The 24135-nt window shown below is 59.8% G+C and overlaps 7 protein-coding genes across 7 annotated transcripts; 4 read left to right on the top strand and 3 right to left on the bottom strand.

The window, feature by feature from the left end:
* Positions 1-29: 29 nt before the first annotated feature.
* dph5 (diphthamide biosynthesis 5) lies at positions 30-2303 on the bottom strand. Its single transcript, XM_077717597.1, has 7 exons — positions 1548-2303; positions 1314-1512; positions 1122-1246; positions 925-1033; positions 723-843; positions 612-651; positions 30-550 (listed from the first exon to the last, which is right to left on the bottom strand). Exons 1-7 carry the CDS (start codon positions 1622-1624, stop codon positions 187-189), a joined length of 1035 nt encoding a protein of 344 aa, XP_077573723.1. The 5' UTR covers positions 1625-2303; the 3' UTR covers positions 30-186.
* On the top strand, positions 1657-4576 carry zbtb37 (zinc finger and BTB domain containing 37). The gene is made up of 4 exons (XM_077717596.1): positions 1657-2545; positions 2617-3197; positions 3265-3349; positions 3535-4576. The coding sequence occupies exons 2-4, from the start codon at positions 2665-2667 to the stop codon at positions 3994-3996; spliced, it is 1080 nt and encodes a 359-aa protein (XP_077573722.1). The 5' UTR covers positions 1657-2545; positions 2617-2664; the 3' UTR covers positions 3997-4576.
* Positions 4577-5092: 516 nt separating this feature from the next.
* Positions 5093-9540, bottom strand: ptbp1b (polypyrimidine tract binding protein 1b). Its single transcript, XM_077717592.1, is given in 15 exon segments — positions 5093-5475; positions 5591-5668; positions 5741-5957; positions 6057-6149; positions 6824-6857; positions 7012-7103; positions 7184-7255; positions 7348-7519; positions 7626-7736; positions 7898-7973; positions 7975-8219; positions 8464-8630; positions 8695-8807; positions 8966-8999; positions 9103-9540. Coding segments are annotated over 15 exon segments (1737 nt in total). The 5' UTR covers positions 9203-9540; the 3' UTR covers positions 5093-5342.
* Positions 9541-10045: 505 nt separating this feature from the next.
* stil (STIL centriolar assembly protein) lies at positions 10046-14090 on the top strand. The gene is made up of 14 exons (XM_077717591.1): positions 10046-10453; positions 10536-10643; positions 10873-10988; positions 11096-11253; positions 11371-11615; positions 12022-12105; positions 12205-12291; positions 12366-12510; positions 12596-12693; positions 12787-12883; positions 12957-13241; positions 13316-13397; positions 13458-13749; positions 13822-14090. Exons 1-13 carry the CDS (start codon positions 10374-10376, stop codon positions 13619-13621), a joined length of 1749 nt encoding a protein of 582 aa, XP_077573717.1. The 5' UTR covers positions 10046-10373; the 3' UTR covers positions 13622-13749; positions 13822-14090.
* Positions 14091-14238: 148 nt separating this feature from the next.
* fam174c (family with sequence similarity 174 member C) lies at positions 14239-15750 on the bottom strand. Its single transcript, XM_077717595.1, has 3 exons — positions 14947-15750; positions 14627-14761; positions 14239-14561 (listed from the first exon to the last, which is right to left on the bottom strand). Exons 1-3 carry the CDS (start codon positions 15213-15215, stop codon positions 14558-14560), a joined length of 408 nt encoding a protein of 135 aa, XP_077573721.1. The 5' UTR covers positions 15216-15750; the 3' UTR covers positions 14239-14557.
* Positions 15751-15861: 111 nt separating this feature from the next.
* On the top strand, positions 15862-19277 carry LOC144197042 (calcium/calmodulin-dependent protein kinase type IV-like). Its single transcript, XM_077717593.1, has 11 exons — positions 15862-16529; positions 16633-16711; positions 16804-16866; positions 16979-17061; positions 17127-17199; positions 17703-17793; positions 17880-17954; positions 18062-18137; positions 18226-18352; positions 18443-18595; positions 18726-19277. The coding sequence occupies exons 1-11, from the start codon at positions 16405-16407 to the stop codon at positions 19119-19121; spliced, it is 1341 nt and encodes a 446-aa protein (XP_077573719.1). The 5' UTR covers positions 15862-16404; the 3' UTR covers positions 19122-19277.
* Positions 19278-21429: 2152 nt separating this feature from the next.
* Positions 21430-23960, top strand: LOC144197043 (uncharacterized). The gene is made up of 5 exons (XM_077717594.1): positions 21430-21841; positions 22579-22675; positions 22762-22915; positions 23154-23298; positions 23373-23960. Exons 1-4 carry the CDS (start codon positions 21506-21508, stop codon positions 23296-23298), a joined length of 732 nt encoding a protein of 243 aa, XP_077573720.1. The 5' UTR covers positions 21430-21505; the 3' UTR covers positions 23373-23960.
* Positions 23961-24135: the final 175 nt, after the last annotated feature.

Raw genomic sequence — 24135 nt, 5'->3', positions numbered from 1 at the left:
AAGAAAAAACAGCCACGTTTACTAAGGTAGACCCGGGATAGTAAGGATTTTATTGGTTCCAAAAAAAGCCTTTGGAGTATTTTTGTCGTCTTCTAGAAACTTTCCGCCTCGCCACCTGGCGGCCAACGAAGGAAATGGAAAGGCGAGCCCGCCCGGCGGTCATCTGGGTCCCGCCGACCATCGCCTTCAAGGACCCGACCCGGTACCCGACCCGGTACCCGGCGGCGGCTCGGCGAGGCACGGCGGGACGTCCGGGCCGGCGTAGAGCCGCAAGGCGTCCGCCTCCAACGGGTGCAGCCGGCCGGGAAGCACCAGCGAGTGGAGCGGGGCGCCCAGGTCGCCGGCGCTCATCTGGGCCAGCGTGGCCACGCGGATCTCCTGGTCGGCGGCCCCCAGCCTGGCCAGGCCCACGCAGGGCGACTCCTCCGTCAGGCCGGCGCCGTCGGGTTCCTGGTGGCCGCGCTCCCGCCTCCCGCGGACGATTTCCAGCAGCTGAGAGGCGGCCTGGGAGGCGCTCATGAAGCGGGGCGCCTCGTAGATCTCCTTGCCCCTGAAAGGGGCGGGAGTTAACGAGCGGGTCCACGGCAGGCGCCGTAAGGGTGGCCGTTTACCGCATCAGGTTCTCCAACGACTGCTCCTTGACTTTGATATCTGGCCAGAGAAAGGGGGGGAAAAGCCGCATTGGAGCAAAAAGGCCGGCCGGGACGCCCCGAAATGCTTACCCAGCAAGCAGAGCGTGTGCAGGCCGGCGCGCCGGTTCTGGAGGATCTTGTCGTAGAAGCTCTCGGGGCGCCACGACTCGGTCCAGAAGCACAGCGACACCGTCTCGCCGAAGCTGTACAACTGGCGGGCGAGCAAATGAGGGGCGCTCGGGCGGGAGGGGCGTGGCTCCGGCCGTCTTTGAGCCCGGGCGGCCCCGCCTACCTGCAGACCGCAGCAGCCCACCGCGTTGAGGATGGAGGCGTTGTGGACGACCCGGTAAGGGATCCCGGCCCGTGCGGCCCTCAGGACCAGGTCGCTGTGCGTGGTGGCGCTGTGGAATGGAGAAGAGTTGTAACGCGAATTGACGTCGCCGCCCATCCCAAAGCCCGGCCGGCTCTGGTTTGGCCACGGCAGCTTACCCAAAGGGGTCGCCCACCACCAGGAAGGCCACGTCCGTCTCCTTGGCGTCATTGAGGATTTGCTCGGCTTCCTGCTCCACCAAATGGCGATCGGCCAAGATGACCTCCTTGCCGTAAAACTCCTCCTGGCGTGGGAAAGTCGGTTAGTGACACCTCCATCGTTCAAATAACGGAGCGAAAAGTGCCACTGACCAGCGCTTCCTTGCCCACAGTCAAGATGGAGGTGTAGGCCTCCAAGTAGACGCGCGAACACTTTTGGACCACCTGCAAACCTTTGACGGTGATGTCGGCGGCGTCGCCCAGACCCAGACCGACCAGGTACAGCATCGCAAAGGCGTCTCTTGGCTGCTTGCTTGGTTTGGTGGGGCGTGGGACGTGGGGCGTGGGACGTGGGGCGTGGGACGTGGGACGTGGGACGTGGGACGTCTTCTCTCTGCTTCGCGTGGGCTCTCCGGGAAAAATCGCTTTCCGGCCGCAGTGACGTCGGCTTCTTCTCGGCACATCGCGACAGTTGGGCTCGCTTTACGGCTTCAGCGACGTCGGCTTCTTCTCGGCACATCGCGACAGTCGGGCAAGCTTTACGGCCTCTTTTCTTCAGGCTGCAACGCTACGTTGCTCTCTCGCGGTAGGCGGGCGTCACGAGCTGCCGGGAGATGTAGTCGGTGAAGGGGAAGCTCGGCCTTTTCCTCCAATTCCCAGCGTCCCCCGCGCGCTTTTCTTCCCTCTCGACTGGCTCTCTTTGACCAGCGGGATAACGACGACGACGACGAGGAGGAACAGGACGACCACGAAGAAGAAAAGACGTCGAGACCTCACGAGCGAGCGTGAAGGCGAACGAGCGTCGACGGCGGTCTCAACACGAGACGACACCGTCCCCCGGCTACGGTAAAGGCGCGCTCTCTCTCTCTCCCCTCCGGCCTCGAAGCAGACAGATGGTGGCCGTCCCCGGTGATGTGAGGAGTACCGTGGCGCTCCGTCGAGCTCGTTTGGCGTGAGGCCGTAAGTTCTGATGCTGGCGGAGCCTCCGCCCACCCGAGTGACCGGCTGGGGAAACCTCCGTCCTCAATTGACGGACTTTCCCGCTCGCTCGCGACAACTTGACGGACCGCGACTGGCTCCGGCCCCGAGCGAGCGATGGGCGATCTTGAGCTCCCGGTAGCTCCGGCAGTCCCGGCATCCAGCCCCGGTTCCTAGAAATGTTAAGAGGGAGCGAGGGACCCGGAAGTGAAGCCCAGACAAGGGGAAGTCCCTGAAATGAAGAGACTACATGCCTGCCCCCAAAATGACAAGTAGCGAGAGAGCTCGCCGTGGGACAAAGCATCTCTTTCCGGTGGCCATTTAGCATCCCTGGCCCTCAACGAGCCTCAGCGAGTCAATCGACGTGTCTGACGGCGGGACGCTACGACGCTACCGGCACACAAAAAGTAAGTCGGAGCTAACCGCCAGCGTCCCGTCTGGCCAGTGACCGCGGCATTCGTTCCACTGGCGGCGCCAGGATGACGCGGCTTTTCTCCGGGGAGTGGCGGTGAGCCGGCCCCGGGCCATGGAGCGCTCGGACAGCGTCCAGCTGGACGTCCCGGACTTTGGCAATTCGGTCCTGTCGCACCTGAACCAGCTGCGGGTCCAGGGGCGGCTGTGCGACATCGTGGTGCACGTGGAGGGCCGCGGCTTCCGGGCCCACAAGGCGGTGCTGGCCGCCAGCTCGCCCTACTTCCGCGACCACGCCTCGCTGGGGCGCACGGGCGCCGTGTCGCTGGGTCTCATCCGCCGGGCGTGCGTCTTTGAGCGCCTGCTGGCCTTCTGCTACACGGGGCGCCTGCGCCTGCCGCTGGCCGACGTGGTCAGCTACCTGACGGCCGCCAGCTTCCTGCAGATGCAGCAGGTCATCGACCGCTGCACGCGGGTCCTGGAGGAGATCCACCTGGAGATGGGGCTGGCCCGTCGCCCGGAGGAGGCCTCCGTCGAGGCCTCCGTCGAGGCCGGCGTCGAGGCCGCCGTCAAGGCCGAGCCCCGGCCCGGCGGGGACCTCCTCGCCGTCCGGGCCCGACCCGCCCCGCTGGCCGAAGACGCCGACGGGTGAGTTTGGGCTTAGCGTGGGATGAATGGCCGGGAAGAAAAAACAGCTCTGGCTCTCCTCCTCCAGGTCCGGCGGCGTCCCGGCGGAAGACGGGAGAGCCCCCGACCCGTCTCCCGGGAAGACGGAAGAGCTGCCCCGCCAAGGCTCGCAGGTGACGCCGTTAGCCGCCCGTTCAAAAGTTAGCTTTGGCTCACCCGAGCTTAGGGAGTTGACCAATTGTTTTAAAATCGGGATTTCAATTCATTGAGTTGGCCCAGTTAGGCTAGCCAGAGAGGAGCCCAAATCAACCCGTGATCGCTTTTCAACGGAAGCCATTGTGGCTCTGTGTGTCGGCAGGGTGAGGAGGAGGAAGATGAAGAGTCGGCAATGGCGGCGGCGGCGGCGACGACGACCACCACCACCACCACCACGACCCCAACGACAGACGGGGGAGACCCGGCGGGCGAGCGCTGGTACCGCTACAACCCGCGTCTGACGTGCGTCTACTGCTGCAAGTCGTTCAACCAGAAAGGCAGCCTGGACCGCCACATGCGGCTGCACATGGGCATCACGCCCTTCGCCTGCCGCCTCTGCGGCAAGAAGTACACGCGCAAGGACCAGCTGGAGTACCACATCCGCAAGCACACGGGCAACAAGCCCTTCGCCTGCCGCCTCTGCGCCAAGAGTTTCCCCTTCCGGGCCATCCTCAACCAGCACCTGCGCAAGAACCACCCGGGACACCGCCCGCCCCCGAGCTCCTCCCCGCCGGAGGGCCCGCCCCACCGCGCCCACGCCGACGACCACGGCGGACCCGGCTGACGCTCGCCCGGGTCCTCCCGGCCCACCGTCTCCGCCGCGGTTCCGGGGCCGGGGGGACCCCGGGGGTGGCGAGGGTCCTCAAGTGGTCTGGCGGATGCCCGTGGCCGTCCTCTGGACACCCCTTAACGGCGCCAGTCGGGGACCCGGCCCATCCTTCTCCGGCGCGGGGACGGCAGCTGTTTTTTGGCGTCCGTTGTACTTTTGCCGGCCGACAAGTTTGGGAAAAGGCGTCCCTGTGGTGACCAAATGGCTCCACGCCGGAGTTCTGGCGTGCCCAAACTAACCTCGCCCCGGAGTTGTGGACTGGCGCTTTCCGTGGCATTTGACGGCTAGCGTGTGACGCCACAGGACTTTTGGCTACGGTGGTGGGCTTCTGGAGGCTTTTTGTGGGGGGGGGACGCATCTGGCCGACGCTGGAGACTCGTCCGGATCGGGCCGGCGGCCGGGCGTGAGCGGCGCACGTAGCACAGCACTTGGGCAAGTGACAAAAGGCCAAAGCGCCAAACCTCAAGGCACTTTCAAAACCGCAAGACCTCAAGTGGGGCCGGCCTCCTTCCTTCCTCGCCCCCACCACCACGTTACCTCACCGGTCCGTCTCGGTCCCCCCGGTTCCGGCTCCGCTCACGCCACGGATCAGGTAGCTCACAGGTCAGATTTCTGCCCCTCCTCCGCTGTGTGTTTTGAATGTTTTTGGTTTCTTTTTATGCATGGGAGGGGTCAGTGTCACCCACCCGTCTGCCTTTATCCCCCAAAGAGGAGATTTGACTGCCAATGTCACGTGAGTCCACACCTTAGCACTTGGTATAGTTGAGGGAATATATATATATATGCGTATACATGAATCCATATTTATCCAAATGAGACCCAAATCAATGTTTGCGTTCCAGTTTTTGGGATTTGTCCATGTTTTTCGTGTTCAATACCATCAAAAGTATGGATACCAATGATTTGTATTCATTGCAATTGTTGATTGATTTCCACCACCATTTTCAATTCCATGGATATTAAAATACTGTGGAATGCTCCATTTGGTTTTTCCCCAAGGCAATTTTCTTTGGCCGACGTCCAACTCCCAATCAAGGAAGAAGGCTGCTCCTCCCGTTTGTCACCTTTTATTTGTCAAAAAAAAGCTCCCCTTTCAACAAACCAACCTGTGGTATAAAACTGTACACTAGGGCTCGCTCCACCTGCTCCGACGACATCTTTCTTTTTTTGTGCCACTTGCCATCGGGCGAAAAAAAAAACCGACCAATTGAGCGTCGAGGCACGGCGGCGGCCAAAGCTAACGGAGCCCCTCGCCGCCACGCAGACGCCAGACTACTTGCGAGACTTGAGGAGGCGCAGATTCAGATGTCCGACTTGGAGAAGGACACCCGCAGGTGGCGGCGCTCGCCCAGGTCGAGATTGTGGAAGAGGATCAGGGCCTCGGTGGCCTCCTCCACCGAGCTCATTCGGATCAGCGCCATCTTGCGGTCCTTCCTGCGCAGAGGCCCGTGACCGTCACCTCACAAATCCACGTCCCCACGGCGCGGCTCCATCCGACGGCAATTCCACCAAATGGAAGCCGAGCGGACGTCCACCGACGACAACTTACTGGAAGAACTTGAAGGCGAGCACGCGGGCGCCGTCGCCGGAGAAGATGGCCTTCAGGTCGTCCTCCAGCACCGAGGGCCTGCGCACAAAGACCACACCGGCCACGGCTTGGAGCGCTGTCGGGGAGGGACGGGCCGGGGAGGGGCCTCACGGAATGTTGGAGAGGTGCAGCGTGGCCGAGGGAGGGTAGATGTTGGCGTAGTTCTTGGAGGCGGGCTTCTTGAAGCGGTGCAGCGGCGAGCAGCTGAAGTCACGGGTCAGCCCCTCGGAGCGGTGGCCCTCGCCGGGCAGCCGCACGCTGCCGTGTTTGGACGGCGTCACGCGGAGCGCCTTGCCGTGCAGTCGCTGGCCGTTCAGGTGGCACGTGGCTGTAAACGCAGAGGCGGGCGGGGCTTACGCTCGGGCCTCGCGGGCCGGACCGCTCCGGACCGCTCCGGACCGGGCTTTGGGGCGCCACGCTCACCCACCCAGCCACGCCTGCACGCCGTCGGCCATTTGCACCAGGGCGTTGTCCTTCCTGTTGAAGAGGATCTTGACGCGCATCACGTCGCCGTACACGCCTGCCGTGCGGAAGCGCCGTCAATTTCGAGCAAGCGTGCGCAGCGGCCCAGGAAATCCGCTCCACCACGACGACGCTTCGCCTCGCGTGAGTTGGCTTCCTTTTAACCTACGTCAGTGTGTGTGTGTGTGTGTGACCTGCTGCAGAGGGCTTAGGTGACTGAATTTGGGTAAACCTTCAATATTTTCCACTTGATTTTGGCCTACTTTCTGTTGGATTTGGGAACACTGGCTCTTTTATTTGGGAACTTTTGGTTACTTGAAATGGCATTCCGGGGTCACTTGCTACTCATTTCCTGCTCACTTTCAATTGACTTTCTGATTGGCTGACTTGTAGCCCATCTGGGGCATTCTGCTGGATTTCCCTTTCCATTCTTTCCTTTGTGTTCCTCCCCCCACCCCCGACCTTCCCCCGGGTGTCATTGGAAGAACTCGGATGTTTTGCCCGGTGAGCTTTCTACTCAAACGAGCAGCACCTGACCGCAATCAAATCATTAGTCGAGTGGGAAGACAATATGTCTAGTTGGGTCTAGTTGGGCCTGAACCAGGACCAAGAGTGGTTAGCGCGTCGACCTCGGGCGGGTAGCCAGTACCCGCCCGGGTGGCAGGTGGGGGCTCAGAGAGTTTTGAGAGTCCCGACCGGGGTCAAAGCAGACCGTGCCGGGGACGTACCTACCAAAGAGAATGAAGAGGCAGTGGGGCGTCACCCTCTGTGTGACGTCCGAGAGGGAAGTAGGGAGGGAGGGAGAGAGGGGGGGTTCCCGTGGGTTTCCCGGGCCACGGACGGACGCCCGCAAACACAGCAGGAGAAGGTCACAATTCCTGCATTTGGCCACGGCCAAAAAGACGGGCGGCGGAGCTGACCTCGGGCTGAAGGTTGCTGACCAGCAGGACGCTATTTCCCACCGGCAACGGCGGCGGAGGCGGGAAAGGCGGACGGGCGGGCCCCGCCAGACCTGGAAAAAGGTCAGGGTTCACTTTCTAAGACTGAGTTTTTTGCTCTGTTTCTCCCTCACCGCCTCTGCTTAGCACCGACCTGCGGGCTGGACAGCCAAGGCCGGGGGAAAGACGTGAGGCGGGAGCAGGTAGGGCGCGGCCGACACCACGCCTAGAGAAGCGCCAGAGCCCGTCAGGAGGCGGAGCGTGGCGCCCGGCCGGCGCCCGGCCCACGCCCGGCCCACGCCCGGCCCACGCCCTCACCCGAGGCGACGGCCACGTCCAGGCGGCGGGGATGGACGTCTCCGGCGGGGAGGTGCGGCCTGGTGAAGTCTCGACTCTTGTCGCTGTTGAACTTGACAATGAGGCCGCTCAGCTTGGAGAAGTGGATTCGCAGCGTGCAGCAGCCGTTGTAGATGTTTTGGCCGTCCAGGTACTGAAAGCAACGCACGTCTTGGCCCTCGGGGATTTCCCAAAAACATTCTCTCTCTCTCTCTCTCTCTCTCTCTCTCTCTCTCTCTCTCCCGTCAGTGTGTTAGCACCGTTTTAGCCGCTTGAGCAGAGGCGCCGTCGGGGTACTGGAGAAGAGCCTGGAACTGGCCGTTCTTGGTGAAGATGATGATCCTCAGCACGCTGCCAAACTTGGAGAAGATCTGAAGGCGCCGACGCCCGCGGGAGAAAAAGGCGGGTCGAGCCAAGACAAGCTCAAATCAACCGAGAGGACCGAGAGGACCGAGAGGTCGGCTACGCTAGGGTAACCCGACAAAACTAAGATGAAACATGTAAAGATGAGCGCTAGGTCGGGCGGGCTAACCTGGCAGAGTGCCTCCAGACTGACGGGATACATCATGTTGTCCACCACCACGCGCAACACGCCACCAGGGGGCGACGGCTCGACTGGCGGAGGCGCTCTCTAGGGGCCAGAGGGAGTGTGTTTCCCGGGGCGCCGCAGCACGGACACGACCGACGGCGGCAACTTCACTTGACGACGAGGGCTTTACCTGGCGCTCCGTCTTGAGTTCCTTGTGCTTGGAGAACTGCACAAAGACGGGATGGTTGCGGATCAAAGGCAGCACGGCCGAGTAGTAGGACACCAGGTTGTGGGCGCACTCCACCGACGACATCTCCAGGAAGGCCTGGCGGGCAAAAGGGTATCTCCCAATCACTTATTGATATCTGCTCGCCCACTCTGCCATTTGTGAGCCGACGTTGACTTGCCGCCCGCCCGCCGCTTTGGCCGGGGGACCTACCTGGACCTGCCTGGACCTACCTGGACCTGCCTGGACTTGCCTGGACCTACCTGGACCTATCTGGACCTATCTGGACCTATCTGGACCTATCTGGACCTATCTGGACCTACCTGGACCTACCTGGACCTACCTGGTTCTTGGCTTTGAGCAGGAGGAGGTTGGTGACGTCCCCAAAGGGAAGCCCCAGGCCCAGGAGCTCGCCCTCGCTGACGTCGTCGGGGAGTTTGCGGACGTGGATCACCCTGGACGGCGTCCACAGGCCCCCGGGGTCGCCCCTGGAGCGCCGGTCCCCGTCGGCTACGGGGGAGGGGCTCGGTTAGCGCGGGCTCCCGCCGCCGAGGGTCCCGAGGAGGTAGCTGACCTGCGCCAGTCATGCTGCGCGTCACCGAGGCCAGCCGTGGGTGGGCCGCTCCTGTGGATAAGATGCAATTGGGAAAATGACGGCCGGATGGCAAAATGGCGGAGCTCTTCTTACTGCTCCTCATGAATAAAAAAGGAGCAGAAAGAGGAGATCAGACCGCCGGCCGGGCCTCCTCCATGCGCCGTACGCTCGGGCGGCTTTCAACGTGGGAAGCCCGGACCCCGGTGAGCCCATTTTTTGTCATGGCGTGTCAGGCAGGCCCAGTGCTCACCTGGGTTGCGGTTCTGCGGTGGCGGCGAACGCTCCTGAGAAGAAACGGGACGTTAGAAAAGCCTCTAACTCCTACCCAAACATGCTGACCGCCAAGTTTGCGGACGTGCAAACTGGCCGTGGCCGTCGCCGCGTTACCATGGAGACCGCCAACGGCCAGCCTACGAAGCCACACTCGGCAAGTCGGGCGCAACACGTTGCCAAAGGAACCAGGGACAAAACGCCACGACATCTTCATTCGGGTCGCTCGTCATTGTTTTACGGCGAGCTACGTCGAAGGCCATTTAAAAAAAAAAAAGGCATTTGGGGCTCGGTTTCCGCATTTCATAGCGTCATATGGGCGGGGTCCAACTCCTCGCCGACATGTCAACAACAACAACAACAACACGGGAGTGGACAAAGTCGGTTAAACGACAAGGTCCAAATGGAGAAAGTAGACGAAAACAGACAATATGGCGTTAGTTCTCAGTCAGTTGAACGAAGGGCGTGAAAAAGAAGCGGTTAGCTTTCTTCCGCTAAATGCCAGCGCCAAGCCTAACAGAATCATTGTTTAGCCCCCGACTAACAATAAAAGCACAAACTACGACGTCGGAATGGGGAACACGTTGGTTAGGCAGTTTTGTACCGTTTTTTTTTTTTTTTTGCCGATCCAAAGGATGTCGCCGAGGCGGAAGAAGCCACAACCAGCTAACCAGCAACAGGTCCCTACCGCCTATGAAGAAGTCCCACCGGGTTTCTAGGCAGAACGCACTGGAGCTCTGGGCAGGAGACAGCATGCAGCAATGGGATTGGCTGCAGGAGACGCGCCACTCTAATATGATTGGCTACCCCTATCTCCTCCTTGGAAACTTGTAAACTCCCCAAGTCAAGTGACTCGGTGATGAGTTCGTTGATGAATTCCCTTGAAGTAATTGCTAATTCATTAGCTAGACTATATTGTTTGTTTTTGTATGTGTACTCTGTACAATGACAATAAAGCTTTGAATTCAATTCCATTCAACAAAGAGTGGGCCGAGCCGAGCGGCACGTTGATCTGTTGCTACTAAAGTATTGGTCGAAGCCAAAGCAACATCGCTTTCAATTGGTCAATGTACTTTCTCCCCATTGGCTACTGAGAGGTCCCGCCAGGAAGGAGGAAAACAGCGCCACTGTCAAAAGTGCGGCGTCTCAAAGTTCTCACGGGGTGCGCGCGTTTCGTCCTGCACGAATGATTTGAACCGCAACTACGACATCGTAACTCCCAAGTTGAAGGTTACCGACTCGACGCACCTTTATTCCGACGCCACCTTTGACAACAGTCGGGCCGTTTGGCAAAACAGAGCGGTCGGCCGGCCGTACTAGGAGTAGACGCTGATGTCGATGCTAATGCTAAAGCGGGCTAGTTTTCGCTAGTCTGAGCAGCGTCCAAAATGAGCTGTCCGCTCAATCTCCAGGCTCTGCCGGCTCATGTTTTCCAGCGAGCATTGGGTCCCGACGACACCGGGAGAAGGTGAGCGAAAACGAAACGAAACGAGATCAATAGAAAGGCCGAGCCCAGCAAATGTTGAAGTCTGTCGTTGGTGTTGGCGCAGAACTGTTGGGCGCTCCCTGATGACGCACAGCTTCCCCAAATGTAGAAGGTCTTTGTGGGATGGTCGCCCCACTGGAGAACAACGCCGTCTTCAGCTCTGCTCTCAAAGGTAAAGGCCGACTGACTAGTTTAGTTGGCAAGAGGAGGCTTCTAGGGTTTGTTTCAATGAGTTGATTAGTAGGATCATGGACTATCTGTCCATTGGAGGTGGGAGGAATGTTTGTTCCGTCTCTCCCACTCCAAATGGAGTGGACGTCTAACCCCGTCGTGATAGCCACCGGGTAAATGACAGATGCTCTGTCCCAGGTCGGATTTTTGAGGCAAGTTTTTGCATGCAGGAAGCCCCGCCTCCTGCTGCGCGAGAAAGCGCTTCACCTGGCTCAGCGTCACGTCCGCTGCTCGGACGCGTCCCAGCTCCACTGTTTCTTCCTGGGCACCCTGGACGTGGACGCAGGTTGTCGTCCGTCGCGGCTCCCACTTTTTCGCCTCCGGCCGTCGTGGTGGCGTGTCGGCGGCGGCCGGTCCCTCCACTCAAAGCCCCGTGTCGTCACGCTCCTTCAGACCAGGAGGGCGGCGTGACGGTGACCCTGGAGCGCTTCGATCCGGGGCGGGCGGGCGTCCCCGCCGCCGCCGTGCCGGGGGACTTCTCGGTTCCCTGTTTCTTCTCCGGCCGCGAGGATGACGGGCCGTGGGAGGCGGAGCTCCGACGCTGCGTCTCGGTGAGTCCCTCCCGCTAGGCCCTTTGGCTTCTTATTAGCCACGGCCGGCGGTGGGCTACCGTGGTGCCCTACATTCCCCACGTGCCCTACATCGCCGCCGACGTGCGTGGTTTGCAGGAGTTGCGGGCCGACTTGTGCGGGCGCCCTCTGGATCTGCACGAGCTGCTGAAGGTGAGAGGTCGGGTCAGCTGCCAGCGGCAGGCGGACGCCGCCTCTCTCCGGCTGGACTGGTGCTTTGTCTGTCCTTCCGTGAGCTTGGACGTCCACCCGGTGCGCCCCGTCCCCGTCGTCCCCACGGCGCTGTTCAAGAGTCTGACGGACGTGGGGCGCCCGGCCGGGGCCGCCGGCAGATGCCGACGAGGGTGAGTGGCCGAAAAAAGGCTTATTGGAAATACTTTGAAAATGGATTGTCTGACGTTTCTCTTGCTTTGGCTTTTGTTTTTTTATATACATTCATGAGATGAATTTTCAATGAATGTATGAAATGGTTTTCAAAAATCTTATTGGCCCCCCACAAAGAGGACTTTAGCGCCAGTTATTCTGTATTTTCCTCTTTTAGTTGCGCTTTCTCCTCACTAGGGTCGCTGGAGCCTATCCCAGCTGACTGCAAATCAAAATATAATCCTAATCAGACATTATCATCATCAACAAAAGCCTAATTGTCATCACGCACAGCTGCGTATGACCAAATTGCTGGCGCTACTCCATAAACATCTTCTCTTATCAATGGAAAGCAACGGGCGGCGACATTTCTGTGTCTGTGTGCAGGTTTTTGACCATGCAAGAGAGCCGGAAGCTGTTGCTGCTGCTGGAGACGGACCCCAACGCTGCCGTACGGCCGCTGGTGGGCGTGTAAGTGGCAAACGCCGGCAAACGCCGGCAAACGCCGCCGCCACACGCCTCGTGGCCGGGGCCCATCTCCGAGTAACGTCGGTTCCCTTCCCGTCCCAGCTGGCTGAGCGACGTGAGCCGGGTGTCCGACCCCAAAGCGCTGGCCTGGTGTCTCCGATTCCACTTTGGCTCCGCCCTCCAAGACAGGTGAGCCACCTGGCGGCGGCGGCGACGGCATCTCCGCGTCCCGACCCGGCGCCCATTTTCCCCGGGCTCCTCAGGGTCCTGTCGGAGGACGGCGCCTTCCTGCTGGTCCTCTTTGTCTCGCCGCTCGCCGCTCCCCAATTCTTCCGGTGTCGACGTCCCGCTTCGGGTCCGCCGGGCTGCCGGCGGCTCGGCGCCTCGCGCTGCGTGACGCTCTACCAGGTGAGTGCCGGTGGGGGGGGGAGAAGAAAAAAAAAAAGCTGTCTTTAGGCCACGGCAGTCTGGCTCACGGGAGACTTTTGCTCAGCCCGCCGAAGGCCGCACTTTGGAGTTTGAGCTGAGTCCGGAGGAGGGAGACGGCGGAGCGGTCCCCGCGTGGCCGGACGCTCCTCCCTCCTCGCCCAGGTGAGACCCCCTCCGACTTTTTGCCCGCTCAAGCGGGGGCCGTAGGGTCCAAATGTGGACGTTGCCAAAGCCCGGCGTCTTCTCCTGGAACAGGGGCCACGCCGAGGCCGTCGGCGAGCCAGATTCCGGCTTGGAAGACCAAGACTGGTCGCCGCGACCTTCTCCCCGTCCGCACCTCCCCGCTCAGTGGGTGGGTGGAGTCGCCGGCCTCGGGATCGGGCAAGTCCCTTCATGTGGCCCCTCTTTGTTTTTGTTTTTTTCAGCTTCCTCAGGTTCACCCGGCGGTTCCGGAACTTTCGCTGTTGCCATACGGTGGCAATGGCGGTGGCAATGGCGGTGGCAATGGCGGTGGCAATGGCGGTGGCAATGGCGGTGGCGCGCAGGCTCCTCCCCCGGACAGCCCGGCGTCGGCCTCTCCCCTTTTCCACAGCACCCCGGACCCCCGGCCGCCTCCCGGACCGGCACGCCCCCCCTGCGCATCGAGCAACTGCGACAACCACCAATTCTTTTTCTTGCAAGAGCAGAAGCTCCGCCTCCTGCAGGCTCAGGTAAAAGGAAGCGGGAGACAGTCGGGGGGGGGGGTGTTGGGGTCCACCTTGTGTGGAACTGGCTTGCTCGGCAGGTCCAGAAGCTGCTGGAGGCTCAGGAGAGGCCCCCGAGCCGCGAGGCCGCCCCCGCCACCGCCAGCGTCGCCGTGGCGACAGGTGAGAGCCGTGGCCGGGACCCAGACGGGCATTCCCCCGTTCATGTCTTTGGGGTGGCAGGCGCCAGTCTCCTGTGGGGTTCCCAGACGCCGCCCCCTGCCGAGCGGACCAAGCCCCTTCCGGCCAAGCGCGACCTCCGTCGTCCAGCCGTGGTAAAGTTTCCGCCTTTTTCGCACTCTCCGACGGCAATGGGGGGGGGGGTGGGCGAGTATTTTGCACGTTGAGTTTTGCACGCCACCCGACGCCGGCCTCCTCTGCCTCAGACACCGCCGGACAATGGTGGGGAATGGACGGAGAGTAGAGGAGGCGGGGCCCGGAAGCCGCCGCCGCAGCGGCAGCGCGTGACAGCCGGGTAGGTACCTGGGGCGAGCGGCCGCTTCCGTGGCCCGCCCGGGCTGACCCGAGCGGCTTTATCGTGCGACAGGCGGGCCCACTCGGACGGAAGCGCCATCTCGCTAGGCTACGTCCAGCGGCAGGCTGCGGAAGTGCGGCAAACCCCGCCCAGCGACGCCACGGCGACGACGGCCGATTTCATGCGACGGCACCGCCTCCTGGGCGACGCCCCCAAGGACACCCGCGTCTCGTCGGCCGGTCAAATTCTGGACCTGGGCCGTCTCCGGCAGTTGCCCAAACTCTTTTGAGCGCCATTTTATATCAGACGTGTGTCAATAAAATGTTTTTCTTTTGCTTTTATACATTTTGGCTGTTTGTTTTTTCAGAAAACAACTCAAAAGGTCAGCTTGCTGAAAAGGGCGTCTGAAGTTTGTTTTAGCGCCATTGACGGCTATGGAGTGAACCTCGACCCGGAGCTCCCCACAATGAGCACATTTCCACAAAGCCATAAGAATGCATCAAGTTTAATCTTTCAAAAACGGATTCCCTGGAATTGGAATGAAAGCAAACCCATTGGTCAGCAACCGTCAGCGATCACACAACAACAACAACAAAAACCCCAAGTATTTGGCCACATTGGAGCGCCCGACGTTGGCCTGGCCTCCTCTTTGGTAAACAGTAGCCGTGAAAAAAAAGCCACCAGATTTGATAGAATTAAGGCAAGGATGGAAAAATGTAAACAGAGAAAAAGCCCAAAGGTGCACAGCGAGTCTTCTTTGGCGCGGCTGGGTCCCGCCTTCACCCGTAGCCGCGGTACGGCCCCGCCCTCACCTGTAGCCGCGGACGGTTTAAGGTCAGAGGTCGGCGTGGGGCGGTCGAGGGGGCGGATGTCTGACCTGCGGAGGGGACGCGCCTCGTAGAGGGTGTTGTCGTCTTCTTCGTCGCTGGCCGCCGCCGCCGCCGTCAGCTCCACGGTGTCCTCGGAGTGAGACAGCAGGCCGTACTTCTTCCTGGGCGCCATCTTCTTCACGCTAAGTGTTCAAATTCAATATTCTCCTCAATTTGGATTTTTTTTCTTCCCCCATTTAAAACGAATCAATTTGGGGATGGTTGGAAATTGATTACAACAGGGACAGATATACTATACTACTACTTTTTTTGAAAATAATTAGATAAAATGTCATTTTTGTCAACTTTTTTTCCTTCTTTCTCTTACCAGCCAGCCCTGGCGATAAAGTAAAGAAATCCCATGGCGGTGATGGCGATGAGCACGTAAGCGGCCCGCCTCATCATGGACGAGTCCATGCCGAAGCCAGTCAGGCCTCCTTGGCCTCGGCCATTTCCGCTTCCGGTCGTGCTGTTGCCTTTCGGAGGACTTTGGGCCTCGTTGCTGTTGGCGTCAGAGTCGGAAGCGAGAGTCCGGCACAGCGTCGCTAGAGAAACCAGAAGAAGGGCGAGAAAAGAGGGAAAAGTGGTAGCCGCCATGGAAAAGTCTCAAAAGTCTCAAACGTCGCTACCGCCAAGTGCTGCGAAAGCGGGGAAACAAACAAACAAACAAACAAACAAACAAAAAAAGAGGCAAAAGGTCGGAGCCGTCGCGACAATTCCGCCAGCCGCTCGGCTTTGTTGACAAAGTAAAAAGTCAACGACTCGCCCACCCGGAAGTCCTATGACGTCTTCGCGGCTTTACTCCGGCTGGACGGTGGGGCGCCCTCCGGCGGAGCCACCCAGTCATTCCCTGAATCCCCCCTTTAGGATTTGTCTTCATCCAAAAAGTGCATGGAACTTCCTCAAAGTATGAAAGCCACTAGACAACACGCCTTGAATGCGCCACATTTACGTCGTCGAAAAGAAACGTAGAATGTGGCGTCCTCTGGCGGACAAAACGGGACTCCCCGATAGCTGTTCCAAGGCAAACGTTTCCGTCAAATGACAAGAGTTGAAATGAGATTTTGAGCATTTTCCTCAGGCATGATTTGGGTGATCATTGACGTTATTTGGGGATAGAATCTGGTCGTCGTGCACGCCCGGAGTGCTTGTAATATTGTGTTATTTGGTTTCTTTCTTTTTTTGTTTTGTTTCCGGTCTGACCAATGACAGGTGCAGCGACCAATGGGGAAGCCGGATTCCGCGGAGGGGCGGGAGCGTCAGATTGCAGCCAGCCGCAGATCGCGGCGCGTCACAAGCCATCGCCTTCTCGACCCATTTGGACGTTTTGCATCCTCGCCGTCGACGCCCGTTTTCCTCCGGATGCGTCCGGAGGCCCGAACGGAAGCCAGGCGTCCGAAGATGAAGATGGAAGGCGTTCGGGTCCAGCTGCGGGCTCCCCCCGGCGTCGGCGTCGCTTCGGAGCCGTGAAAACAAATTACGGACAGCCCCTTTGGACGGACGGTTGCTGGCTTGGAGCGCGCAGGAGGCGGGATTAAGAGACGCCAAAAGCCAGCCACCAGCTATCAACCGGGCATCCGCCAGGCATCCGCCAAGCATCCGCCAGGCATCCGCACGGCATCCGCACGGCATCCTCCAGGCAAGCACCAGCACACCCACTCGTCGCCTGTCATCTGGTTGTGCCCCATCTGGATCTGAGAGGTTGTGCGTGATCGGAACCGAGGGATCGGTGCGCTCCATCGCTCGACCGAGCCAACATCCATAAAACCGCCCACGCGTCCTCGACATGCCGACGTCCCGGCCCGGTTCGGAGGCGGTGCCGGTACCGCTGCCCGCCGACTTTTGGGTGGACGGCTCGCGCAGGGACGGCACGGTGGAAGAGTTCTACACGCTGGGCACCGAATTGGGCAGGTCAGTTCTCACCGGGCGTCCCACACGTCGCCGGCGCCCCCGAATACGCCCGACGGGGTGTGTCGCCCGCCCCGTGGCTCGCCAGCGCCGCGTGTTTTTCCAGGGGCGCCACTTCCGTGGTGTATCGCTGCGAAGAAAAGGACAAGAAGAAGCCGTACGCCGTCAAGGTTCTCAAGAAAACGGTCAGTGGGTTGACGTCGGCGTGGTCGCCGCCGCCACCGCCCCCGCCGCCACTGCCCCCGCCGCCACTGCCCCTAACCTGCTTGGGCCACAGATCGACAAGAAGATCGTCCGCACGGAGATCGGCGTCCTGCTGCGGCTGTCGCACCCCAACATCGTGAGTAGGGTCGGACCGGCGACTTTCTGAGTTTTAGCCGTCGGGCCCGAGCGGGGCCGGTTTCGGCCGTCGGGACGCCGTCAACCCTGACCGCCGTGCCTTCCCCGCCCAGATCCGGCTGGAGGAGATCTTCGAGACGGACACCGACATCGCCCTGATTCTGGAGCTGGTGACGGGGGGCGAGCTCTTCGACAGGCGAGACGACCGACCGATGGCGCCGACGTCACCCGACGTCCACTGACGCCCGCGCCGTCTTTCAGGATCGTGGAGCGCGGCTACTACAGCGAGAGAGACGCCGCTCACGTCATCAAGCAGATCCTGGAGGCCGTGGCGGTAAGACGCCGAGGCTTCTGCAGGGAAATGGGCGGGAAGTGGCCGCCGCGCAAATAGGCGGAGCCCCAAAGTCAACCGGCGGGCGGCCAACGGACGCATAGTCCGCTTGACGGGCGTATTTGGGCGAGGCGGCGGCGGTGGCTTCTTACGTAACGGCGCTCGGTCATCTCCCATCCAGCTGCTCAACAGATTAACATGACATGGGATTACAAATGGCCACGCACGCACGCACGCACTCACGCAGGCACGCGGGAACAGGCGGGAACGCCAGAACGCAGTCACGCAGGCAGGGACGCGCTAGGTGGCCTCTCGGGATTAGCGCAATTGACTCGGCATCCCCAACGCCAAAGCTCTCCTTCCGTGGCAAATCCTTCCGTGGGGATCTGTCCCGGGAATGGCATTGTCTGGAACATTTCTCCCTTTGGCGTCTTTTTTCTTTTCACGTGGTAAAAGAGGACATCTTGTTCGAGCGACCGCTGACCAGTCGCCGCCTTTGCTTTCAGTATCTTCACGAGAACGGCGTGGTGCACCGCGACCTGAAACCCGAGAATTTGCTCTACGCCGACCTGTCGCTGGACGCGCCGCTGAAGATCGGTGAGCGGAGAGCGCCCCGTTTGCCAGCGGCGCCGCCGTTGGCGCCGTTGGCGCCACGCTGAGCGTCCGTCTGCGTCTTTGCCCAGCCGACTTTGGACTCTCCAAGATAATCGACGATCAGGTGACCATGAAGACGGTGTGCGGTACGCCCGGATACTGTGGTGAGTCACCCGACGACATGGGGCGGGAAAGTCCAATGTGGGAAAAAGTCCATACGAGTACTGGAGTACCCTCTGGCCACATTAACGAGTCTCTGCGCTTCCCGGAGCTCCCGAGATCCTCCGAGGAAACGCTTACGGGCCCGAAGTGGACATGTGGTCGGTGGGCGTCATCCTCTACATCCTGTGAGGCCCCGCCCACCCGCCGCTCCATCCGTCCATTTGGTCCGCCCCCGCTGACGCCCGGCGACTCTCCCTTCCCCCTCTCCCCCAGGCTGTGCGGGTTCGAGCCCTTCTTCGACGCCCGGGGGGACCAGTACATGTACACGCGCATCCTCAACGGAGACTACGAGTTTGTCTCCCCCTGGTGGGACGAGGTCTCGCTCAACGCCAAGGACCTGGTGGGTTGGGGGGCCCGATGGAGGCCCCAGGGGGGCCCGGCGCCCCATTTTGCCCTCCCAGAGCCTGACGGCCAAACACTATTATGTCAGGTGAGCAAGCTGATCGTGCTGGACCCGGCCAAACGTCTGAGCGTGCGGCAGGCGCTCCGGCACCCCTGGGTTTTGGGCAAAGCGGCCCGCTTCTCCCACATGGACACGGCCCACAGGAAGCTGCAGGAGTTCAACGCCAGGCGCAAACTCAAGGTGAGCCGTGGCCGTCCCATCCATCGCGAGCGGGAAAGGCTGCCAGCCCACCGTCGTCGCGCGCACGTCGGCCGCCGTCCTCCCGCTCCAAAGGGACGGGACGTCTAACGCTCGCCCCGCTACGCTTCAGGCGGCCATGAAGGCGGTAGTGGCCACGGGCCGGATGCACGAGTCGTCTCGCCGTCGGACCGACAGCTGCGAGAGCCCCGCCTCGGGGCCGTCGCGGGAGCCGGCCCCCGAAGACCGGGAAGCCGCGCCCTCGGAAAAGGCGGAGCGCGGCCCCGCCCCTCCCGGCGACTCGACCACCGCCCCGGCTCGGCCGCCGCTCCGCGCCGACGACAACCAGCGGCGTGGCAAGACGACGCCGGCCCCGCCCGAAAAGAGCCCGTCGGGTGTCGGGCCTCGCCCGGCCGACCCTCCGGCGTCCCCGAGTCCCGACGGCCTGCGCAACGGCTTTGCGTCGGAGGCGGAACCCGCCGTCGCCGTCGAAACCGAAGCCTCCCCGTCAGCGAGCTCCTCCCGTTGACACGCCATCGGTTGAGGTAGGCTGTAAATATTGAGCACGAGTGCACGAAGGCATCCCGGGCTGCGGCTAGCATGCATGCTGGCTTTTATGCTAATGTCCAAAATGTTGTGTCATCGCCCTCTGACTTTTTCAACCTTGAACAATTTTTGAGGGTTTTTTTTTTTTTTTGGGGGGGGGGGGGGTTCAAACTTTAGCTTTAGCGGCTAGCAAGTACTACGGAGTTTCAGGACCACGCAAAGAAGGGCTACGAGAATAGTCGCGACATTAGGAGGAAAAATCAAGATTGAGTCACTGCCACAATATCGGTTGGACGTTGCATACAAGATTGAAGTGCTTATCTCGTGTATCTTTTTCCTAACGTGTACGGATGACGCGCGCGGCTCAATAAGCTGCCACTTTGCAATCATTTTCCCAAACGTGGACATTTTTTTTAACCCTAACCTGGTTAAATCATCATGGATATTAGGATTTATGCTAATAGTTTGACGTCCACACGGCGACGTATGACGTTTGGCTAGTTGTGGTGGTCGCGCGCCCTTTTCCTCGTCCTATCGCCATCCGGTGATCCAATGTCTTTTTTGGCTACACTTCTTTGTACGCGCGGTCGCCTTCCGAGCCCGTTAGCTTAGCTTAGCCGGCTTACTCGGCGTTCCTGAATTTGCCGTACCAGAACAGAAAGTCGAGCCGGGCTTCTTCTTCTTCCGCCTTTATTGTCACTTCCATTAGCGAGAGCCCGAGGTTGAGCTAAGCTAACGGCGAGGGCACGGCGCCTCCCCGCCCCGTGTGGGCGGGGCTCTGTGTAAATAGCCTCCCGGTCGGTGTTTGTCGTGACATGGTCGGACCTCAGTAAAGTTTGGTCGCTCCGCCCCCGCTGCTTGATTTGTTTTTTTTTTTCTTCTCTCGCTTGGCGGAAGACACTCGGTCCGTCGGTCAAGCCTCTCCCGCGCCAGGAAGGTCCCACGGCAGTGGAGCGAGTCCGATTCCTGCCGGGGGCACAAACGGAGGGTTTAATGGTGGAAAAGAACAACAAATGGATAAACCTTCCTCACCAAAAATGAAGGAAGAGGACGCACGACAATAAAAAGTGAGTTATTATTATTATCAGTCCGAAAAATAATGTCAGTACCGACAGGCAAAGACTTGGCCTTTGCTACATTGAGGGAAGAAGGGAGCTTGCTTGACGAGCCCATTGGCAACACCTGGGTCGCTGTCCCCGAGGCCTTGAGGAAGCAGCAGGTGAAACCTGTTGGCAATCACCCAGACGGGACACAACATGAAACACACACAAGGTATGACAATTCCCATTTGGTTTTTTGAGTTAGCTTGGGGCGACCGTCTTGGTAAGTGCTTTGGCTCATTAGAGGGCTTGTTTTTTACCCTTATTGTCCGCTAGAAGACGACCAAATAAATCCAGCGAGTTTCCTAAAAATGGCTTCGAAATGCGTCTATTCAAGATTATGAAGATTTTTTTAAAGTTTCTTAAATGACCTTTTATAAAAATAGGATGTCATATCTTCTCACCATTTCCCCTCGCTTTTCCATCGACTGAAATGTGGAGTAAAGATGCTTGTAGCAGCCACACGAGAGCGCCAGAGTGACTTGCCCCGCATGACCTTTCATTCTAGATCCAATTCTACTGGCCTATTCTTGGTAAGAATTATTTTTTTAGAGCCTTTCCTTCAGTCTTTCCCCGGAAAACAAAAAAATGGTCGTCGCCAGAGCAACAGCAACTCATTACAAAACAGAGGCGGTCGTTAAGAAGAAGAAAAAAACTTTTTTTTCTCCCTTCCTTCCTTGGAGGCAATAAGGGGAAAAAAACCAAAACATTTTTTTCTCCCCTTATTGCTTCCAAGGAAGGAATGTCAAACGGCTGTCTGCCAAATATTTGGACTCCCCGCAGTTCAGGTCACATGCTTCATATTCACACGCCAGTGAGCACACGCCTGGACGCGCGACACGGGGGTGCCGAAGCGCCGCCGACGTGTCCAAAAAATAAAGCGGCTGTCCCGATCGGACGTTGTGACATTCCCAACGCAGATGTCGAGCGACGGCCCGAGGCCTCTGCCCGACCCGTGTCGGAACGACCCGCTGGAGAAATGATTTTACATTCACTCCAGCGTCTCAACCAATGGTTCCGTATTAAAAGCCTGCTTTGTTGTTTTTGCCACCGTGTTGGGAGGGGAAAGACGCCAGAGTTAGGGCTGCTGTTTACGCCTTCGTGCAGAGGGAAAGTTTTGCGTGCGGGGGGAGGGGGGGAGGGGGGGTTATTGGGTGGGCGGGACGGAAAGGAGCTGGGTGGGTGGGGAAGTTTGGGTGTGGCACGCACGCTGCTCCGCTCCAGTCCCAAACGTCCAGGAGCACTCGGCACTCGCAGACAGACGGCCATGACGGTGGCGACGGCAAAGAAGGGCAAGATGGGCCTGGGCACCAAAGTGGCCCTGGCTCTCCTCTCCCTGTGGTCCCTGATCTCCCTGGTGGTCATCGTCACGTGGGCCACCTCCCCGGACCTGCAGAGCTCGGCGCGCTGCCGCCAGGAGCTGCGCGAGGGCCGCGAGAGGTCCCTGGGGGCCCAGGAGCTTTGGGCCCGCGACAAGGAGCAGCTGGACCAGGAATTGCGGCGGGCTCGCCAAGAGAGCCAGAGTCGCCAGGCCGCGCTCCAACTCGTGGCGCAAAGCCTGCGAGAGGCCAACCTCACGCTTGACGACTGCCGCCAGCGACAGGTGAGCCACACGCCGCCGCCCCTCCACACGCCAATCTTTTGCTTTTGATCTTTCATCTACCCGCTCAAATTGCCAGCTCCCCTAAGGACATCTTTCAAAACGATCTGCAATACCGTTTGTCGTGCCGAAATAGTCGGGCAAAAGTCCCGTACGTGTACTCTAGCCTTTGAAATAGAGGTGGCTCTTAAATGTAGTCCCTCCCGGGTAAGCCAAAGTAGCCAAATATAGTTGAAAGTTCCCCCATTTGGCTTTCCACTCCTCCCTGAATCAAGTAAAGAGCGACACGACTTTTCCAGCCCGGGAAGAAGCGAGCGTTTGTGACTCAGCCTTGCCTGAGGAAATCAAAACTAAAGCAAACCCGTTACTCCAAGTGGTCCCCCCCCCCCCCCCCCCCCCCCCCTCCCCTCCCTTCCTGCCCATGACTCACTTTCCTTCCTCGGTAGCTCGGCTAACGTTAGCCCGAAGGACGCCCCGGCGGCGCGATAAGGCTCCCGTCGCCGTGGCGACGGAGGAAAACACCGCCCTCTAAAAAAGGAAACTTTTCACGGCGGGCGCCGTCTGCTTTTTCTCAGCGCCCGTCGGAACCTTTACGGCAGCGGCAAAGAATGCCGGACAAAACGGCGGCCTTTGACCCGCGGGCCCCGGTGGCGAGCCCTCCGCCGAGCCACGCCCCGCGGGTGGTCCTCGGGACGTGGAGACCCGTCTGTCGATAACGAGGTTGACCTGGAATCTCGCAGGTGCTGCTTCTGGCCAACGTCAGCGGGCTGCAGGAGGAGGCGGAGCTTCAGCGTCAGAGGCACCTCAACTTGAGCGAGGAGTTCCGCCGTCAAGAGGGTGAGCGGCCGCCCGTTGCCTTCCGCCCCGCCCACTTCTGACGCCGTGCGTGGCGTGCGTGGCGTGCGTGGCGTGCGTGGCTCCAGGGCACGCGGAGGTGCTGCGGCACAACCTGACGCAGAGCCGGCACCTGGAGGAGGCGTGCTCCAGCCTCAAGGCGGCCGCCGACAACCAGGCCTCCGCCGCGCAGACGCAGACCCGCGCCTGCCGAGCCGACCGAGACTTCCTGCGCAAACAGCTGTGAGTAGCCACCGCCGTCAGCGTGAGTTTGGCCGGAGAGCCGTCGGCAAAGTATTCTGGCGCACCTTGGAATGGCTCGAGTGGAGCACGGCTTAGCATGACAATTCCAAATTGTAATAGGAGATTTTCAATGAGTGGCTGAAAGTGACTGGACAACCGCTAGCTATTCAAATTGCAGCTAAAAGGAAGTTTAGCGTATTCGTGCTTATTTTTTTGTCTTTTGTGGCGGCAACAACAGCGTCGAGTGTCAAGAGGCCAAGTCCAGAGCCGCGCTCCCTCCGCAGGGCCGGAGCCAGCCGCCCTCCCAGTCCGGCTCCGGCTTCGCGATGCCCTCCGCCGCGGCGCTGGCGCTAGCGCTGTGGGCCGGCCTCCTGGCCAGCTGAGTGAGTGGCGCGGCGATGACGACTTCGCGGACGGATGTGGGCCGGGTAGCCGATAACGTGTCTTCTTTACTTAGGTGGGGCCTGACAAAGGTCAAAGGTCACGGCGCCACAAGCACTGAGAAGAGGGCGGAGCCCCGCGGGGACCGGATGACTGCTGTACAATACACACTCACAGACGCATATTTTCCGCCAGCGCAGGTCGGCGTTTAGCATCCAAAAGACGACGACGATGCCGCCCCGCCGCCATCGGCCACCACTGGTCACTCGACAAAAACTGTAAAGACTCGAGACCATGCAATTCTAACCAAATGACAAATTGACATACACAAAATTGGATCTCAGAAAAGTACCGACCTGACTATAATAATGGACGACTGGTTGCTAAGCTAAACTTTGGCTTCCGCGAGGCTTCGTGTAGCGCCTCTCGTGGCCGCGCCGAGTATTACAAGGCGCTAACGTTTGCCTTTTTCTTTTCCCCGTCGACGTAGTATTCACGCTTCGGTCGGATCCGATCCGATCCCCCGTCACGCACTGGAACCCCACGCCTTCACGTCAAGCCGTAAAGATTGTTTTTTTGCAGGAGAAAAGAAGTGTGGTTATCCCAAACAAAACGCTTGTGTGGCATGCTAAAAATGGCAAATAAAGATGCCGGCTGTTTCACAGCGTGTCTCTTCAATGCTATTCATTCTTCATCTTAACCTATCTCTCTCTGATTTGACTATGATGCGGCCATATCCTCCCACTTTCCTATGGATTGATTGGACGTCAACTAGTGAAAGGGAAAAGGATAGCTGGACCCCAGATGCTTTGACGGTTATCATCGTCAGTGGCACTGAC

The sequence above is a fragment of the Stigmatopora nigra genome, chromosome 5 (assembly GCF_051989575.1).
Source record: "Stigmatopora nigra isolate UIUO_SnigA chromosome 5, RoL_Snig_1.1, whole genome shotgun sequence".
Classification (NCBI taxonomy): Eukaryota; Metazoa; Chordata; class Actinopteri; order Syngnathiformes; family Syngnathidae; genus Stigmatopora; species Stigmatopora nigra.
Note: the sequence above shows the minus strand (reverse complement) of the source record. Positions and strands in the feature narration are given on the sequence as shown.

What these genes read in the sequence shown, in the direction of transcription:
- dph5 (XM_077717597.1), bottom strand. Translation starts at nt 1,624, where the DNA reads ATGTGCCGAGAAGAAGCCGACGTCACTGCGGCCGGAAAGCGATTTTTC. An exon ending in CCACGCGAAGCAGAGAGAAG is followed by an intron (nt 1,513 to 1,547) that starts ACGTCCCACGTC and finishes GTCCCACGCCCC; the next exon opens with ACGTCCCACGCCCCACGTCC. An exon ending in GTGGTGGGCGACCCCTTTGG is followed by an intron (nt 1,034 to 1,121) that starts GTAAGCTGCCGT and finishes TCCATTCCACAG; the next exon opens with CGCCACCACGCACAGCGACC.
- zbtb37 (XM_077717596.1), top strand. Translation starts at nt 2,665, where the DNA reads ATGGAGCGCTCGGACAGCGTCCAGCTGGACGTCCCGGACTTTGGCAAT. An exon ending in CTGGCCGAAGACGCCGACGG is followed by an intron (nt 3,198 to 3,264) that starts GTGAGTTTGGGC and finishes CTCCTCCTCCAG; the next exon opens with GTCCGGCGGCGTCCCGGCGG. An exon ending in TGCCCCGCCAAGGCTCGCAG is followed by an intron (nt 3,350 to 3,534) that starts GTGACGCCGTTA and finishes GTGTGTCGGCAG; the next exon opens with GGTGAGGAGGAGGAAGATGA.
- stil (XM_077717591.1), top strand. Translation starts at nt 10,374, where the DNA reads ATGAGCTGTCCGCTCAATCTCCAGGCTCTGCCGGCTCATGTTTTCCAG. An exon ending in GCTCCTCCCTCCTCGCCCAG is followed by an intron (nt 12,694 to 12,786) that starts GTGAGACCCCCT and finishes CTCCTGGAACAG; the next exon opens with GGGCCACGCCGAGGCCGTCG. An exon ending in TCCGCCTCCTGCAGGCTCAG is followed by an intron (nt 13,242 to 13,315) that starts GTAAAAGGAAGC and finishes CTTGCTCGGCAG; the next exon opens with GTCCAGAAGCTGCTGGAGGC.
- fam174c (XM_077717595.1), bottom strand. Translation starts at nt 15,215, where the DNA reads ATGGCGGCTACCACTTTTCCCTCTTTTCTCGCCCTTCTTCTGGTTTCT. An exon ending in TTTATCGCCAGGGCTGGCTG is followed by an intron (nt 14,762 to 14,946) that starts GTAAGAGAAAGA and finishes TTGAACACTTAG; the next exon opens with CGTGAAGAAGATGGCGCCCA.
- LOC144197042 (XM_077717593.1), top strand. Translation starts at nt 16,405, where the DNA reads ATGCCGACGTCCCGGCCCGGTTCGGAGGCGGTGCCGGTACCGCTGCCC. An exon ending in CTGGGCACCGAATTGGGCAG is followed by an intron (nt 16,530 to 16,632) that starts GTCAGTTCTCAC and finishes GTGTTTTTCCAG; the next exon opens with GGGCGCCACTTCCGTGGTGT. An exon ending in GGACGCGCCGCTGAAGATCG is followed by an intron (nt 17,794 to 17,879) that starts GTGAGCGGAGAG and finishes GTCTTTGCCCAG; the next exon opens with CCGACTTTGGACTCTCCAAG.
- LOC144197043 (XM_077717594.1), top strand. Translation starts at nt 21,506, where the DNA reads ATGACGGTGGCGACGGCAAAGAAGGGCAAGATGGGCCTGGGCACCAAA. An exon ending in GGAGTTCCGCCGTCAAGAGG is followed by an intron (nt 22,676 to 22,761) that starts GTGAGCGGCCGC and finishes GCGTGGCTCCAG; the next exon opens with GGCACGCGGAGGTGCTGCGG. An exon ending in GACTTCCTGCGCAAACAGCT is followed by an intron (nt 22,916 to 23,153) that starts GTGAGTAGCCAC and finishes CGGCAACAACAG; the next exon opens with CGTCGAGTGTCAAGAGGCCA.